Source organism: Scyliorhinus torazame, chromosome 6 (assembly GCF_047496885.1).
Source record: "Scyliorhinus torazame isolate Kashiwa2021f chromosome 6, sScyTor2.1, whole genome shotgun sequence".
NCBI lineage: Eukaryota > Metazoa > Chordata > Chondrichthyes > Carcharhiniformes > Scyliorhinidae > Scyliorhinus > Scyliorhinus torazame.
Genome location: NC_092712.1, coordinates 9540774 through 9560083, shown reverse-complemented (window position 1 = coordinate 9560083; position 19310 = coordinate 9540774). Strand labels below are relative to the sequence as shown.

Below are 19310 nucleotides of genomic sequence, written 5' to 3'. Positions count from 1 at the left end.
ACACAGTATAGATTACAGACAGTATAGATTACACACAGTATAGATTACAGATAATATAGATTACCAGCAGTATATATCACAGACAGTATAGATTACACAGAGTATAGATTACAGACAGTATAGATTACACACAGTATATATTACAGATAGTATAGATTACCAACAGTATATATCACACAGTATAGATTACACAGAGTATAGATTACAGACAGTATAGATTACACACAGTATAGTTGACAGATAGTATACATTAACGACAGTATAGATTACAGACAGTATAGGTTAAACATAGTATATATTAGACAGTAGTGATTACACAGTATAGATTACACACAGAGTAGACTGCAGACGCTAGAGATTACACACAGTGTAGATGACAGACAGTATATATTACAGACAATACAGATTAGACACAGTATAGATTACAGATAGTATAGATTACAGACAATATATATTAGACAGTAGATATTACAGACAGTATAGATTATAGGCTCTAGTCACACAGTATAGATTACATACACTATAGATTTGGCAGTATAGACTACACACAGTATAGGTGACACACAGTATAGATTACAGACAGTATAGATTACAGACAGTAGAGGTTGCACAGTATGGATTACACACAGTATAGAGTACACGCAGTATAGATTACACACAGTACAGATTACAGACAGTATATATTACAGAGAGTATAGGTTATACACAGTAGAGATTACACACAGTAGAGATTACACACAGTAGAGATTACACACAGTATAGACTACAGACAGTATAGATTGTCATGATATGAAAACATGCAACCAATGAACACTCAGAATAGGACACAACCAATGGGCAGTCAGGACACTGAGAGGTGGCATCACCACAAGGGGGCATGACATAAACACTATAAAAGGGGTGAGGCACTCACACCCTTCCCTCTTTCCACAGACAGACATCTAGAGAGTTAGACAGGGTTGATCAGCAGCATCACCCCCAGCACGTGGCTTAGAGCAAGCTGGCACAGTTAGACTGAGTTACTACAGTTAGATTAGCAGAGAGTAGGACTCATTTGAGAACTGTGTTAATAGTTCAATAAACACGTTGAACTCACTTCAGAGTCTGGAGCATCCTTTAGTTAAGACTGCATCAAGTAGCAGCCTGTGTTATCTGAAGCAGCATAACACAACATAGATTACACACAGTATAGATTACAGACAGTATATATTCCAGATAGTATAGACTACCAACAGTATAGATTACAGACAGTACATATTAAACACAGTATATATCACAGACAGTATAGATTACACAGAGTATAGATTACACAGAGTATAGATTACACACAGTATAGATTACACACAGTATAGATTAGATAGTATACATTAATGGCAGTATAGATTACAGACAGTATAGATTAAACACAGTATATATTAGACAGTAGTGATTACACAGTATAGATTACATACAGAGGAGATTACAGACACTGGAGATTACACACAGTATAGATGCCACACAGTATATATTATAGACAGTATAGATTACAGACAGTAGAGATTGCACAGTATAGATTACACACAGTATAGATTATAGACAGTATAGATTACAGGCAGTAGAGATTGCATAGTATAGATTACACACAGGATAGATTACAGACAGTATAGTTTACAGAATGTAGAGATTGCACACAGTATAGATTACACACAGGATAGATTACAGACATATAGATTACACACAGTATAGATTGTACACAGTAGAGATTACACACAGTATATATTACACAGTATAGATTACACACCGTAGAGATTACAGACAGTAGACATTGCAAGCAGTATTGATTATAGGCAGTACAGATTACAGACAGTATAGATTGCACACAGGATAGATTACAGACAGTATAGATTACAGACAGTATAGATTACAGACAGTAGATATTGCACACAGTACAGATTGCACAGTATAGGTTACATGCAGGATAGATTGCAGACAGCATAGATTACACACAGTATAGATTACAGACAGGAGAGATTGCACACAGTATAGATTACAGGTAGTATATATTACACAGTATATATTACAGACAGCAGAGATTGCACAGTATAAATGACACACAGTATAGATTACAGATAGCAGAGATTGCACAGTATAGATTACACACAGTATAGATTATAGAAAGTATAGATTACAGACAGTAGAGATTGCACAGTACATATTACACACAGGATAGATTACAGACAGTATAGTTTACAGAATATAGAGATTGCACACCGTATAGATTACACACATGGTAAATTACAGACAGTACAGATTACACACAGTATAGATTGTACACGGTAGAGATTACACACAGTATATATTACACTCAGTATAGATTACACACAGTAGAGATTACAGACAGTAGACATTGCAAGCAGTATTGATTATAGACAGTACAGATTACAGACAGTATAGATTGCACACAGGATAGATTACAGACAGTATAGATTACATGCAGTATAGATTACAGACAGTAGATATTGCACACAGTACAGATTGCACAGTATAGGTTACATGCAGGATAGATTACAGACAGTATAGATTACACACAGTATAGACTACACACAGTAGAGATTGCACACAGTGTAGATTACAGACAGTATAGATTACACACAGTATATATTACAGACAGCAGAGAGTGCACAGTATAGATTACACATAGTATAGATTACAGACAGTAGAGACTGCACAGTATAGATTACACACAGTATAGACCACACACAGGATATATTACAGACAGTATAGAACATAGAACATAGAACAATACAGCGCAGTACAGGCCCTTCGGCCCACGATGTTGCACCGAAACAAAAGCCATCTAACCTACACTATACCATTATCATCCATATGTTTATCCAATAAACTTTTAAATGCCCTTATAGTTTACAGAATGTAGAGATTGCATAAGATTACACACAGGATAGATTACAGACAGTATAGATTACACACAGTATAGATTGTACACAGTAGAGATTCCACACAGTATATATTACACACAGTATAGATTACACACAGTAGAGATTAGACAGTAGACATTGCAAGCAGTATTGATTATAGACAGTACAGATTACAGACAGTATAGATTGCACACAGGATAGATTACAGACAGTATAGATTACACACAGTATAGACTACAGACAGTAGAGACGGCACAGTATAGATTACACACAATATAGATCACACACAGGATATATTACAGACAGTATAGTTTACAGAATGTAGAGATTGCACAAGATTACACACAGGATAGATTACAGACAGTATAGATTACACACAGTATAGATTGTACACAGTAGAGATTCCACACAGTATATATTACACACAGTATAGATTACACACAGTAGAGATTAGACAGTAGACATTGCAAGCAGTATTGAATATAGACAGTACAGATTACAGACAGTGTAGATTGCACACAGGATAGATTACAGACAGGATAGATTACACACAGTATATATTACAGACAGTAGATATTGCACACAGTACAGATTGCACAGTATAGGTTACAGACAGGATAGATTACAGGCAGTATAGATTACACACAGTATAGATTACAGACAGGAGATATTGCACACAGTTTAGATTCCAGGCAGTATAGATTACACACTGTATAGATTACAGGCATCAGAGATGGCACAGTACAGATTACACACAGTATAGATTACAGACAATAGAGATTGTACAGTATAGATTACACACAGTATAGATTACACACAGTAGAGATTGCACAGTATAGATTACACGCAGTAGAGATTGCACAGTATAGGTTACACACAGTATAGATTACAGACAGTAGAGATTGCACAGTATAGATTACACACAGTAGAGATTGCACAGTATAGATTACACACCGTATAGATTACACACAGTATATATTACAGAAAGCAGAGATTGCACAGTACAGATTACACACAGTATAGATTACAGACAGCAGAGATTGCACAGTACAGATTACACACAGTATAGATTACAGACAATAGAGATTGCACAGTACAGATTACACACAGTATAGATTACAGACAATAGAGATTGCACAGTATAGATTACACACAGTATAGATTACGCAGAGTATAGATTACATAGAATATATTTACAGGGTGTTGTTGTTGCCGTTGTTCTCCAGTGAATCTCCAATCCGAATTTCCGCCCCGTTCAGGAAATTCCTTTGTGACCTTACATTGGTGATTCTCACAACGAAAATGCGGAAATGTCTTTCCAGATCCACCCTCCACCAGGGATTGCACTGGCGAAAGGTCAGGCTGCAGGAGGAATGATGGAATAGACTGTCGTGGTTCCCATCGATCGCATTATTTGCATTAGCAAAATGCCGGCCGGTGGTGGACTGGGTGGCTCGAACCCCGGCCACCAGGTTCTCTGAAAACACAACATCCATTTACACCTCAAACATCAATCTGTATCCCTCCTGCCTGCACAACCCCCCCTCACTCCCCCAATCCCTCCTCCCTCACTCCCCTCCCTTGCTCCCCCAATCCCCCTCCCTCACTCCCCTCCCTCCCTCCCCCAATCCCCCCTCCCTCACTCCCCTCCCCTCCGTCACTCCCCTCCCTCACTCCCCCAATCCCTCCTCCCTCACTCCCCTCCCTCACTCCCCCAATCCCTCCTCCCTCACTCCCCTCCCTCACTCCCCTCCCTCACTCCCCCAATCCCTCCTCCCTCACTCCCCTCCCTCACTCCCTCAATCCCTCCTCCTTCACTCCCACCCCTCCCTCGCTCCCCCAATCCCTTCTCGATCACTCCTCTCCCTCACTCCCTCAATCCCTCCTCCCTCACTCCCTCCCCTCACTCCCTCCCCTCACTCACTCCCCCAATTCCTCCTCCCTCACTCCCTCCCCTCCCTCACTCCCCTCCCTCACTCCCCCAATCCCTCCTCCCTCCCTCCCCTCCCTCACTCCCCTCCCTCACTCCCCCAATCCCTCCTCCCTCACTCCCCTCCCTCACTCCCCCCAATCCCTCCTCCCTCACTCCCTCCCCTCCCTCACTCCCATCCCTCACTCCCCCAATCCCTCCTCCCTCACTCCCCTCCCTCCCCTCCCTCACTCCCCCAATCCCTCCTCCCTCACTCCCCCCTCCCTCACTCCCCACCCTCACTCCCCCAATCCCTCCTCCCTCACTCCCCTCAATCACTCCCCCAATCCCTCCTCACTCCCTCTCCTCCCTCACTCCCCTCCCTCACTCCCCCAATCCCTCCTCCCTCACTCCCCTCACTCCCCTCCCTCACTCCCCCACTCCCTCCTCCCTCACTCCCCTCACTCACTCCCTCAATCCCTCCTCCCTCACTCACTCCCCTCCCTTACTCCCCTCCCACACTCCCCCAATCCCTCCTCCCTCAATCCCCTCCCTCACTCCCCCAATCCCTCCTCCCTCACTCCCTCCCCTCCCTCGCTTCCCTCACTCACTCCCCCAATCCCTCCTCCCTCACTCCCCTCCCTCACTCCCCCAATCCCTCCTCCCTCACTCCCCCAATCCCTCCTTCCTCACTCCCTCCCCTCCCTCACACCCCTCCCTCACTCCCCCAATCCTTCCTCCCTCCCTCAATCCCCCAATCCCACCTCCCTCAATCCCTCCCTCACTCCCCCAATCCCTCCTCCCTCCCTCACTCCCCCAATCCCTCCTCCCTCACTCCCTCCCCTCCCTCACTCCCCTCCCTGACTCCCCAATCCCTCCTCTCTCACTCACTCCCCTCCCTCACTCCCCTCCCTCACACCCCAAAACCCTCCTCCCTCACTCCCCTCCCTCACTCCCCCAATCCCTCCTCCCTCACTCACTCCCTCACTCCCCTCCCTCACTCCTCCAATCCCTCTTCCCTCACTCCCTCCCTCACTCCCCTCCCTCACTCCCCCAATCCCTCCTCCCTCCCTCACTCCCCCAATCTCTCCTCCCTCACTCCCCTCCCTCACTCCCCCAATCCCTCCTCCCTCACTCCCTCCCTCACTCCCCTCCCTCACTCCCCTCCCTCACTCCCCCAATCCCTCCTCCCTCACTCCCCTCCCTCACTCCCCCAATCCCTCCTCCCTCACTCCCTCCCCTCCCTCACTCCCCTACCTGACTCCCCCAATCCCTCCTCCCTCACTCCCTCCCCTCCCTCACTCCCCTCCCTCACTCACCCAATCCCTCCTCCCTCCCTCACTCCCCAAATACCTCCTCCCTCACTCCCTCCCTCACTCACCCAATCCCTCCTCCCTCCCTCACTCCCCCAATCCCTCCTCACTCACTCCCCTACCTTACTCCCCCAATCCCTCCTCCCTCGCTCCCTCCCTCACTCCCCTCCCTCACTCCCCCAATCCCTCCTCCCTCCCTCACTACCCCAATCACTCCTGCCTCACTCCACTCCCTCACTCCCCCAATCCCTCTTCCCTCACTCCCTCCCCTCCCTCACTCCCCCAATCCCTCCTCCCTCACTCCCTCCCCTCCCTCACTCCCCTCCCTCACTCCCCCAATCCCGCCTTCCTCCCTCACTCCCCCAATCCCTCCTCCTTCACTCCCTCACTCCCCCAAGACCTCCTCCCTCCCTCACTCCCCCAATCCCTCCTCCCTCACTCCCCTCCCTCACTCCCCCAGTCCCTCCCTCACTCCCCCAATCCCTCCTCCCTCCCTCACTCCCCCAATCCCTCACTCCCTCCCTCACTCCCCCAATCCCTCACTCCCTCCCTCACTCCCCCTATCCCTCCTCCCTCACTCCCTCCCCTCCCTCACTCCCCTCCCTCACTCCCCCAATCCCTCCTCTCTCACTCACTCCCCTCCCTCACTCCCCTCCCTCACTCCCCAAATCCCTCCTCCCTCACTCCCCTCCCTCACTCCCCTCTCTCACTCCCCCAATCCCTCCTCCCTCACTCACTCCCTCACTCCCCTCCCTCACTCTCCAATCCCTCCTCCCTCACTCCCTCCCTCACTCCCCTCCCTCACTCCCCCAATCCCTCCTCCCTCCCTCACTCCCCCAATCCCTCCACCCTCACTCCCATCCCTCACTCCCCCAATCCCTCCTCCCTCACTCCCTCCCTCACTCCCCTCCCTCACTCCCCCAATCCCTCCTCCCTCGTTCCCCTCCCTCACTCCCCCAATCCCTCCTCCCTCACTCCCTCCCCTCCCTCACTCCCCTCGCTCACTCCCCCAATCCCTCCCTCACACCCCCAATCCCTCACTCCCTCCCTCACTCCCCCAATTCCTCCTCCCTCACTCCCCTCCCTCACTCCCCCAATCCCTCCTCCCACATTCCCTCCCTCACTCCCCCATCCCTCACTCACACTCTCAATCCCTCCTCCCTCACTCCCTCCCTCACTCCCCCAATCCCTCCTCCCTCACTCCCCCAATCCCTCCTCCCTCACTCCCCTCCCACATTCTCCAATCCCTCCTCCCTCACTCCACTCCCCCACTCCCCTCAATCACTCCCCCAATCCCTCCTCCCTCACTCCCCCAATCCCTCCTCTCTCCCTCACTCCCCCAATCCCTCCTCCCTCACTCCCTCCCTCACTCCCCCAATCCCTCCTCCCTCCCTCACTCCCCCAATCCCTCACTCCCTCCCTCACTCCCCCATTCCCTCACTCCCTCCCTCACTCCCCCAATCCCTCCTCCCTCACTCCCCTCCCTCACTCCCCCAATCCCTCCTCTCTCCCTCACTCCCCCAATCCCTCACTCCCTCCCTCACTCCCCCAATCCCTCCTCCCTCACTCCCCTCCCTCACTCCCCCAATCCCTCCTCCCACATTCCCTCCCTCACTCCCCCAATCCCTCACTCCCCTCCCTCACTCCCCCAATCCCTCACTCCCTCCCTCACTCCCCCAATCCCTCCTCCCTCACTCCCCTCCCTCAATCCCCCAATCCTTCTTACCTCCCTCACTCCCCCAATCCCTGACCCCCTCCCTCACTCCCCAATCGCTCCTCCCTCACTCCCCTCCCTCACTCCCCTCCCTCACTCCCCCAATCCCTCCTCCCTCACTCCCTCCCTCACTCCCCCAATCCCTCACTCCTTCCCTCACTCCCCCAATCCCTCCCTCCATCCCTCACTCCCCCAATCCCTCACTCCCTCCCTCACTCCCCCAATCCCTCACTCCCTCCCTCATTCACACAATCCCGCCTCACTCACTCCCCTCCCTCAATCCCCCAATCCTTCTTACCTCCCTCACTCCCCCAATCCCTGACTCCCTCCCTCACTCCCCAATCCCTCCTCCCTCACTCCCCTCCCTCACTCCCCTCACTCACTCCCCCAATCCCTCCTCCCTCACTCCCTCCCTCACTCCCCCAATCCCTCATTCCCTCCCTCACTCCCCCAATCCCTCCTCCCTCACTCACCTCCCTCACTCCACCAATCCCTCCTCCCTCACTACCCTCTCTCACTCCCCAATCCCTCCCTCACACCCCCAATCCCTCCTCCCTCACTCCCCTCCCTCACTACCCCAATCCCTCCTCCCTCACTCCCCCAATCCCTCACTCCTTCCGCCACTTCTCCAAACCCTCACTCCCTCTCTCACTCCCCCAATCCACCCTTCCCCACTCACCGCCCTCACTCCCCCAATCCGTCCTCCCTCACTACCTCCCCCAATCCCTCACTCCCCTCCCTCACTCCCCCAATCCCTCACTCCCCTCCCTCACTCCCCCAACCCCTCCTCCCTCACTCCCCTCCCTCACACCCATAATCCCTCCTCCCTCACTCCCCCAATCCCTCACTCCCCTCCCTCACTCCCTCCATCACTCCCCCAAACCCTCCTCTTCCACGCACCTCCCTCACTCCCCCAATCCGTCCTCCCTCACTCCCTCCCCCAATCCCTCACTCCCCTCCCTCTCTCCCCCAATCCCTCACTCCCTCCCTCACTCCCCCAATCCATCCTCCCTCACTCCCCCAATCCCTCCTCCCTCACTCCCTCCCTCACTCCCCCAATCCCTCACTCCCTCCCTCACTCCCCCAATCCCTCCTCCCTCACTCCCCTCCCTAACTCCCCCAATCCCTCCTCCCTCACTCCCTCCCTCCCTCACTCCCCCACTCCCGCCCTCACTCCCCCAATCCCTCACTCCACTCCCTCACTCCCTCCCTCACTCCCCCAATCCCTCCTCCCCCACTCACCTCCCTCACTCCCCCAATCTGTCCTCCCTCACTCCCTCCCTCACTCACCCAATCCCTCCTCCCCCACTCACCTCCCTCACTCCCCCAATCCGTCCTCCCTCACCCCCCAAATCCCTCCTCCCTTACTCCCTCCCTCACACCCCCAATCCTTCACTCCCTCCCTCACTCCCCAATCCCTCCTCCCTCACTCCCCCAATCCCTCACTCCCACCCTCACACCCCCAATCCCTCCCTCACTCCCCAATCCCTCCTCCCTCACCCCCTCCCTCACTCCCCCAATCCCTCACTCCTTCCCTCACTCCCCCAATCCTTCCTCCTTCACTCCCCCAATCCCTCCTCCCTCACTCCCTCCCTCTTGCCCCAAACCGTCCTCCCTCACACCCCAAATCCCTCCTCCCTCACTCCCCCAATCTCTCCTCCCTCACTCACTCCCTCAATCCCACCTCCCTCACCCCCAAATCCCTCCTCCCTCACTCCCCCAATCCCTTCTCCCTCCCTCCCTCCCCCAATCCCTCCTCCCTCACTCCCCCCTCACTCCCCCAATCCCTCCTCCTTCACTCCCTCCCTCACTCCCACAATCCCTCACTCCCTCCCTCACTGCCCCAATTCCTCCTCCCTCACTCCCCCAATCCCGCCTCCCTCACTCACTCCCCCAATCCCTCCTCCGTCACTCCCTTCCTCACTCCTTCACTTACTCCCCCAATCCCTCCTCCCACACTCCCCCAATCCCTCCCTCACTCCCCTCGCTCACTTCCTCATTCCCTCCCTCACTCCCCCAATCCCTCACTCCATTACTCCCCCAATCCCTCCTCCCTCACTCCCCCAATCCCTCCTCCCTCACTCCCCCCTCACTCCCCCAATCCCTCCTCCTTCACTCCCTCCCTCACTCCCACAATCCCTCACTCCCTCCCTCACTCCCCCAATCCCTCCTCCCTCTCTCCCCCAATCCCGCCTCAATCACTCACTCCCCCAATCCCTCCTCCGTCACTCACTCCCTCACTCCTTCCCTCACTGCCCCAATCCGTGCTCCCTCACTCCCCCAATCCCTCCTCCCTTACTTCCTCCCTCACTCCGCCAATTCCTCACTCCCACCCTCACTCCCCCAATCCCTCTCTACCTCCCTCACTCCCACAATCACTCCTCCCTCACTCCCCCAATCCCTCCTCCCTCACTACTGCCGTCACTTCCCCAATCCCTCCTCCCTCACTCCCCCAATCCCTCCTCCCTCACTCCCTCCCTCTGTCCCCCAATCCCTCACTCTCTTCCTCAGTCCCCCAATCCTTCCTCCCTCACTCCCACCCTCACTCCCCCAATCCCTCACTGCATCCCTCACTCCCCCAATCCGTCCTCCCTCACTCTCCTCCCTCATTCGCCCAATCCCTCCTCCCTCACTCCCTCCCTCAGTCCCCCAATCCCTACCTCACTCCCCCAATCCCTCCTCCCTCACTCCCTCCCTCACTCCCCCAATCCCTCCTCCCTCACTCCCTCCCTCACTCCCCCAATCCCTCCTCCCTCACTTCCTCCCTCGCTCCCCAATCCCTCACTCACTCCCCCAATCCTCCTCCCTCACTCCCCTCCCTCACTCCCCCAATCCCTCCTCCCTCACTACCCTCCTTCACTCCCCCGATCCCTCCTCCTTCACTACCGTCCCTCACTCCCCCAATCCCTCCTCTCTCACTACCCTCCCTCACTCTCCCAACCCCTCCCTCACTCCCCCAATACCTCTTCCCTCACTCGCCTCCCTCACTCCCCCAATCCCTCCTCCCACAGTACCCTCCCTCACTACCCCAATCCATCTCCCAATCCTCCTCCCTCACTCCCCTCCCTCACTCCCCCAATCCCTCCTCCCTCACTACCCTCCTTCACTCCCCCGATCCCTCCTCCTTCACTACCGTCCCTCACTCCCCCAATCCCTCCTCCCTCACTACCCTCCCTCACTCTCCCAACCCCTCCCTCACTCCCCCAATACCTCTTCCCTCACTCGCCTCCCTCACTCCCCCAATCCCTCCTCCCACAGTACCCTCCCTCACTACCCCAATCCATCTCCCAATCCATCCTCCCTCACTCCCCTCCATCACTCCCCCAATCCCTCCTCCCTCACTCCCTCCCTCACTCTCCCAATCCCTCCTCCCTCACTCCCCCAATTCCTCCACCCTCACTCCCCCAATCCCTCCTCCCTCACTCCCTCCTTCACTCCCCAAATCTCACCTCCCTCACTCCCCTCCTTCACTCCCCCAATCCCTCTACCCTCACTCCCTCCCTCACTCCCCAATCCACCCTCCCTCACTCCATCCCTCACTCCACCAATCCCTCCTCCCTCCTCCCTCACTCCCCCAATCCCTCCTCCATCACTCCCCTCCCTCACTCCCCCAATCCCTCCTCCCTCACGCCCCAATCCCTCCTCCCTCACTCCCTCCCTCACTCCTCCAATCCCTCCTCCCTCACCCCCCCAATCCCTCCCACATCACTCCCTCCCTCACTACCCCAACCTCTCCTCCCTCACTCCCCTCCCTCACTTCCCCAATCCATCCTCCCTCACGCCCTCCCTCATTCCCCCAATACCACCTCCTTCACTCCCTCCCTCACTCCCCCAATCCCTCCTCCCTCACTCCCCTCCCTCACTCCCCCAATCCCTCCTCCCTCACCCCCAATCCCTCCTCCCACACTCCCTCCCTCACTCCCCCAATCCCTCCTCCAGCACCCCCCCAATCCCTCCTCCCTCACTCCCCCAATCCCTCCCCCTCACTCCCCTCCTCCCTCACTCCCTCCCTCACTCCCCCAATCCCTCCTCCCTCAAACCCCTCCCTCACTCCCCCAATCCCGCCTACCGCACTCCACAAACCCTCCTCCCTCACTCCCCGCACTCACTTTCCCAATCCCACCTCCCTCACTCCCCCAATCCCTCCCCCCTGACTCCCCTACCTCGCTTCCCCAATCCCTCCTCTCTCACTCCCCTCCCTCATTCCCCCAATCCCTCCCCCTCACTCCTCTCCCTCACTCCCCCAATCCCTCCTCGCTCACTCCCCTCCCTCACATCCCCAATCCCTCCTCCCTATCTCCACAATCCCTCTTCCCTCACTCGCCCCTCACTCCCCCAATCCCTCCCTCACTCCCCCAATCCCTCCTCCCTCACTCCCTCCCTCACTCCCCCAATCCCTCCTCCCTCACTCCCTCCCTCCCCAATCCCTACTCCCACCCTCACTCCCCCAATCCCTCTCTACCTCCCTCACTCCCACAATCACTCCTCCCTCACTCCCCCAATCCCTCCTCCCTCACTCCCTCCCTCTGTCCCCCAATCCCTCACTCCCTTCCTCAGTCCCCCAATCCTTCCTCCCTCACTCCCACCCTCACTCCCCCAATCCCTCACTCCCTCCCTCACTCCCCCAATCCGTCCTCCCTCACGCTCCTCCTTCATTCGCCCAATCCCTCCTCCCTCACTCCCTCCCTCAGTCCCCTAATCCCTACCTCACTCCCCCAATCCCTCCTCCCTCACTCCCTCCCTCACTCCCCCAATGCCTCCTCCCTCACTCCCTCCCTCACTCCCCCAATCCTTCCTCCCTCACTTCCTCCCTCACTCCCCAATCCCTCACTCAATCCCCCAATCCTCCTCCCTCACTCCCCTCCCTCACTCCCCCAATCCCTCCTCCCTCACTACCCTCCCTCACTCCCCCAATCCCTCCTCCCTCACTACCCTCCCTCACTCTCCCAACCCCTCCCTCACTGCCCCAATACCTCTTCCCTCACTCGCCTCCCTCACTTCCCCAATCCCTCCTCCCACAGTACCCTCCCTCACTACCCCAATCCATCTCCCAATCCATCCTCCCTCACTCCCCTCCATCACTCCCCCAATCCCTCCTCCCTCACTGCCTCCCTCACTCACCCAATCCCTCCTCCCTCACTCCCCCAGTCCCTCCACTCTCACTCCCCCAATCCCTCCTCCCTCACTCCCTCCTTCACTCCCCAAATCTCACCTCCCTCACTCCCCTCCTTCACTCCCCCAATCCCTCCACCCTCACTCCCTCCCTCACTCCCCAATCCACCCTCCCTCACTCCATCCCTCACTCCACCAATCCCTCCTCCCTCCTCCCTCACTCCCCCAATCCCTCCTCCATCACTCGCCTCCCTCACTCCCCCAATCCCTCCTCCCTCACGCCCCAATCCCTCCTCCCTCACTCCCTCACTCCTCCAATCCCTCCTCCCTCACCCCCCCAATCCCTCCTACCTCACTCCCTCCCTCACTACCCCAACCTCTCCTCCCTCACTCCCCTCCCTCACTTCCCCAATCCATCCTCCCTCACGCCCTCCCTCATTCCCCCAATACCACCTCCTTCACTCCCTCCCTCACTCCCCCAATCCTTCCTCCCTCACTCCCCTCCCTCACTCCCCCAATCCCTCCTCCCTCACCCCCAATCCCTCCTCCCACACTCCCTCCCTCACTCCCCCAATCCCTCCTCCAGCACCCCCCCAATCCCTCAACCCTCACTCCCCCAATCCCTCCCCCTCACTCCCCTCCTCCCTCACTCCCTCACTCCCCCAATCCCTCCTCCCTCACTCCCCTCCCTCACTCCCCCAATCCCGCCTCCCGCACTCCACAAACCCTCCTCCCTCACTCCCCGCACTCACTTTCCCAATCCCTCCTCCCTCACTCCCCCAATCCCTCCCCCCTCACTCCCCTCCCTCGCTTCCCCAATCCCACCTCCCTCACTCCCTCCCTCAGTCCCCCAATTCCTACCTCACTCCCCCAATCCCTCCTCCCTCACTCCCTCCCTCACTCCCCCAATCCCTCCTCCCTCACTCCCTCCCTCACTCCCCCAATCCCTCCTCCCTCACTTCCTCCCTCACTCCCCAATCCCTCACTCACTCCCCCAATCCTCCTCCCTCACTCCCCTCCCTCACTCCCCCAATCCTTCCTCCCTCACTACCCTCCCTCATTCCCACAATCCCTCCCCCTCACTCCTCTCCCTCACTCCCCCAATCCCTCCTTGCTCACTCCCCTCCCTCACATCCCCAATCCCTCCTCCCTATCTCCACAATCCCTCTTCCCTCACTCGCCCCTCACTCCCCCAATCCCTCCCTCACTCCCCCAATCCCTCCTCCCTCACTCCCTCCCTCACTCCCCCAATCCCTCCTCCCTCACTCCCTCCCTCCCCAATCCCTACTCCCTCACTCAATCTCCCAATCCCTCACTCCCTCACTGACCCAGTCCCTCCTCCCTCACTACCCTCCCTCACTCCTTCAATCCCTCCTCCCTCACTACCCTCACTCACTCCCCCAATCCCTCCTCCCTCACTCCCTCCCTCACTCCCCCAATGCCTCCTCCCTCACTCCCTCCCTCACTCCCCCAATCCTTCCTCCCTCACTTCCTCCCTCACTCCCCAATCCCTCACTCAATCCCCCAATCCTCCTCCCTCACTCCCCTCCCTCACTCCCCCAATCCCTCCTCCCTCACTACCCTCCCTCACTCCCCCAATCCCTCCTCCCTCACTACCCTCCCTCACTCTCCCAACCCCTCCCTCACTGCCCCAATACCTCTTCCCTCACTCGCCTCCCTCACTTCCCCAATCCCTCCTCCCACAGTACCCTCCCTCACTACCCCAATCCATCTCCCAATCCATCCTCCCTCACTCCCCTCCATCACTCCCCCAATCCCTCCTCCCTCACTGCCTCCCTCACTCACCCAATCCCTCCTCCCTCACTCCCCCAGTCCCTCCACTCTCACTCCCCCAATCCCTCCTCCCTCACTCCCTCCTTCACTCCCCAAATCTCACCTCCCTCACTCCCCTCCTTCACTCCCCCAATCCCTCCACCCTCACTCCCTCCCTCACTCCCCAATCCACCCTCCCTCACTCCATCCCTCACTCCACCAATCCCTCCTCCCTCCTCCCTCACTCCCCCAATCCCTCCTCCATCACTCCCCTCCCTCACTCCCCCAATCCCTCCTCCCTCACGCCCCAATCCCTCCTCCCTCACTCCCTCACTCCTCCAATCCCTCCTCCCTCACCCCCCCAATCCCTCCTACCTCACTCCCTCCCTCACTACCCCAACCTCTCCTCCCTCAATCCCCTCCTTCACTTCCCCAATCCATCCTCCCTCACGCCCTCCCTCATTCCCCCAATACCACCTCCTTCACTCCCTCCCTCACTCCCCCAATCCTTCCTCCCTCACTCCCCTCCCTCACTCCCCCAATCCCTCCTCCCTCACCCCCAATCCCTCCTCCCACACTCCCTCCCTCACTCCCCCAATCCCTCCTCCAGCACCCCCCCAATCCCTCCTCCCTCACTCCCCCAATCCCTCCCCCTCACTCCCCTCCTCCCTCACTCCCTCACTCCCCCAATCCCTCCTCCCTCACTCCCCTCCCTCACTCCCCCAATCCCGCCTCCCGCACTCCACAAACCCTCCTCCCTCACTCCCCGCACTCACTTTCCCAATCCCTCCTCCCTCACTCCCCCAATCCCTCCCCCCTCACTCCCCTCCCTCGCTTCCCCAATCCCACCTCCCTCACTCCCTCCCTCAGTCCCCCAATTCCTACCTCACTCCCCCAATCCCTCCTCCCTCACTCCCTCCCTCACTCCCCCAATCCCTCCTCCCTCACTCCCTCCCTCACTCCCCCAATCCCTCCTCCCTCACTTCCTCCCTCACTCCCCAATCCCTCACTCACTCCCCCAATCCTCCTCCCTCACTCCCCTCCCTCACTCCCCCAATCCCTCCTCCCTCACTACCCTCCCTCATTCCCCCAATCCCTCCCCCTCACTCCTCTCCCTCACTCCCCCAATCCCTCCTTGCTCACTCCCCTCCCTCACATCCCCAATCCCTCCTCCCTATCTCCACAATCCCTCTTCCCTCACTCGCCCCTCACTCCCCCAATCCCTCCCTCACTCCCCCAATCCCTCCTCCCTCACTCCCTCCCTCACTCCCCCAATCCCTCCTCCCTCACTCCCTCCCTCCCCAATCCCTACTCCCTCACTCACTCCCCCAATCCCTCACTGACCCAGTCCCTCCTCCCTCACTACCCTCCCTCACTCCTTCAATCCCTCCTCCCTCACTACCCTCACTCACTCCCCCAATCCCTCACTCCCTCCCTCACTCCCCCAATCCCTCCTCCCTCACTCCCCCAATCCCTCCTCCCTCACTCCCCTCTCTCACTCCCTCAATACCGCCTCTCTCACTCACTTCCTCACTCCCCCAATCCCTCCTCCCTCACTCCCCCAATCCCTCCACCCTCACTCCCTCCCTCACTCCCCAATCCCTCCTCCCTCACCCCCTCCCTCAATCCCCCAATCCCACCTCACTCACTCCCCTCCTTCACTCCCCAATCCCTCCACCCTCACTCCCTCCCTCACTCCCCAATCCCTCATCCCTCACTCCCTTCTCCCTCACTCCCCCAATTCCTCCTCCCTCACTCCCCTCCTTCACTCCCCCAATCCCTCCTCCCTCACACCCCCAATCCCTCCCTCACTCCCCCAATCCCTCCTCCCTCACCCCCCAATCCCTCCTCCCTCACTCCCTCCCTCACTCCCCCAATCCCTCCTCCCTCACTCCCCTCCCTCACTCCCCCAATCCCTCCTCCCTCACTCCCCTCCAATACCCCCTCCCTCACTCCCTCCCTCACTCCCCCAATCCCTCATCCCTCACTCCCCTCCCTCACTCCCCCCTCCCTCACTCCCACAATCCCTCCTACATCACCCCCTCCCTCACTCCCCTCAATCTCTCATTCCCTCCCTCACTCCCCAAATACCTCCTCCCTCACTCCCCCAATCCCTTGTCCCTCACTCCCTCCCTCCCTCACTCCCCCAATCCCTCCTCCCTCACTCCCACAATCCATCCTCTCTCACTCCCCTTCCTCACTCCCCCAATCCATTCTCCCTCACTCCCCTCCCTCACTCCCCCAATCCCTCCTCCCTCACTCTACTCCCTCACTCCCCTAATCCCACCCTCACTCCCCTCCCTCACTCCCCCAATCACACCTTCACTCCCCTCTCTCACTCCCCCAATCCCTCCTCCCTCACTCCTCCAAAACCCTCCTCCCTCACTCCCCTCCCTCATTCCCCAATCCCTTCTCACTCACTCACCTCCCTCACTTCCCCAATCCCTCCTCCCTCAGTCCCTCCCTCGCTCCCCTCCAATCCCTCCTCCCTCACTCCCCTCCCTCACTCCCCTCCCTCATGCCCCCAATCCCTCCTCCCTCACTCCCTCCCTCACTTCCCCCTTCCCTCCTCCCCCACTCACCTCCCTCACTCCCCCAATCCGTCCTCCCTCACTCACCCAATCCCTCCTCCCTCACTCTCTCCCTTTACCTCATTCAATCCCTCTTCCCTCCCTCCCTAACTCCCACAATCCCTCCTCCTCCACTCACCTTCCTCACTCCCCAAATCCGTCCTCCCTCACTCTCCCCAATACCTCCTCCCTCACTCCCCTCCCTCACTCCCCCAATCCCACCCTCACTCCCCCCTCACACCACCAATCCCTCCACCCACACTCCCTCCCTCACTTTCCAAACCCCTCCTCCCTCACTCATCCCTCACTCCCCGAATATCTCCTCCCTCACTCCCCACGATCCCTCCTCCCTCACTACCATCCCTCACTCCCTGAATCCCTGCTCCCTCACTCCCCAATCCCTTCCCCCTCAATCCCTCCTCCTTCACTCCCTCCCCCACTATCCCCAATCCCTCCACCCTCACTCCCTCCCTTTATCTCATCCAATCCCGCAACCTTCACTCCACTCCAAATACCTCTCTCACCTCCCAGCCCCTCCTAACTCACTCTCTCACTCGCCCCACCCTCACTCTCTCCATCCTCACTCTCTCCTCCCTCACTCTCTCCTCCCTCACTCTCACCACCCTCACTCTGTCCTCCATCGCTCTCTCCTCACTCACACTCTCCACCCTCGCTCTCTCCTTCCTCACTCTCTCCCCCTCACTCTCTCCTCCCTCGCTCTCTCCTCCCTCACTCTCTCCACCCTCACTCTCTCCCCCTAACTCTCTCCTCCCTCGCTCTCTCCTCCCTCACTTTCTACACCCTCACTCTCTCCTCCCTCGCTCTCTCCTCCCTCACTCTCTCCTCCCTCACTCTCTCCTCCCTCACTCTCTCTTCCCTCACACTCTCCTCCCTCTCTCTCTTCCCTCACACTCTCCACCCTCACTCATTCCTCCCTCGCTCTCTCCACCCTCACTCTCTCCACCCTCACTCTCTCCCGCCTCGCTCTCTCCTCCCTCGCTATCTCCTCCCTCACTCTCGCCACCCTCACTCTCTTCCCTCACTCTCTCCACCCTCACTCTCTCGTCCCTCGCTCTCTCCACCCTGACTCTCTCCTCCCTCATTCTCGCCACCCTCGCTCTCTCCTCCCTCACTTTCTCCACACTCACTCTCTCCTCCCTCACTCTCTCCTCCCTCACTCTCTCCGCCCTCACTATCTCCTCCCTCACTCTCTCCTCCCTCACTCTCTCCACCCTCACTCACGCCTCCCTCACTCTCTCCTCCCTCACTCTCACCTCCCTCACTCTCTCCTCGCTCATTCTCTCCGCCCTCACTATCCCCTCCCTCACTCTCTCCTCCCTCACTCTCTCCACCCTCACTCTCACCACCCTCACTCTGTCCTCCCTCGCTCTCTCCTCACTCACTATCTCATCCCTCGCTCTCTCCTGCCTCACTCTCACCTCCCTCACACTCTCCTCGCTCACTTTCTCCACCCTCGCTCTCTCCTCCCTCGCTCTCTCCTCCCTCGCTCTATCGTCCCTCACTCTCTCCACCCTCACTCTCTCCTCCCTCGCTCTCTCCTCCCTCGCTCTCTCCTCCCTCACTCTCTCCTCCCTCACTCTCTCCTCCCTCACTCTCTCCTCCCTCACTCTCTCCTCCCTCACTCTCTCCTCCCTCACTCTCTTCCCTCACTCTCTCCACGCTCACTCTCTCCTCCCTCGCTATCTCCTCCCTCACTTTCTCCACCCTCACTCTCTCCTCCCTCACTCTCTCCTCCCTCACTCTCTCCTCCCTCGCTCTCTCCTCCCTCACTTTCTCCACCCTCATTCTCTCCACCGGCACTCTCTCCTCCCTCACTCTCTCCCCCTCACTCTCTCCTCCCTCGCTCTGTCCTCCCTCACTCTCTCCTCCCTCACTCTCTCCTCTGTCACTCTCTACTCCCTCACTCTTTCCTCACTCACTCTCTCCACCCTCACTCTCTCCTCCCTCACTCTCACCACCCTCACTCTGTCCTCCCTCGCTCTC

At 57.0% G+C, this 19310-nt stretch overlaps 1 protein-coding gene across 1 annotated transcript in view; it reads right to left on the bottom strand.

The window, feature by feature from the left end:
• LOC140424665 (fucolectin-like) overlaps positions 1–19310 on the bottom strand; it is a 358672-nt gene that overhangs the window by 33361 nt on the left and 306001 nt on the right. The window contains exon 3 of the mRNA XM_072507920.1: positions 4113–4392. Coding sequence (XP_072364021.1) covers positions 4113–4392 — 280 coding nt within the window. The remainder of the gene's footprint in view (positions 1–4112; positions 4393–19310) is intronic.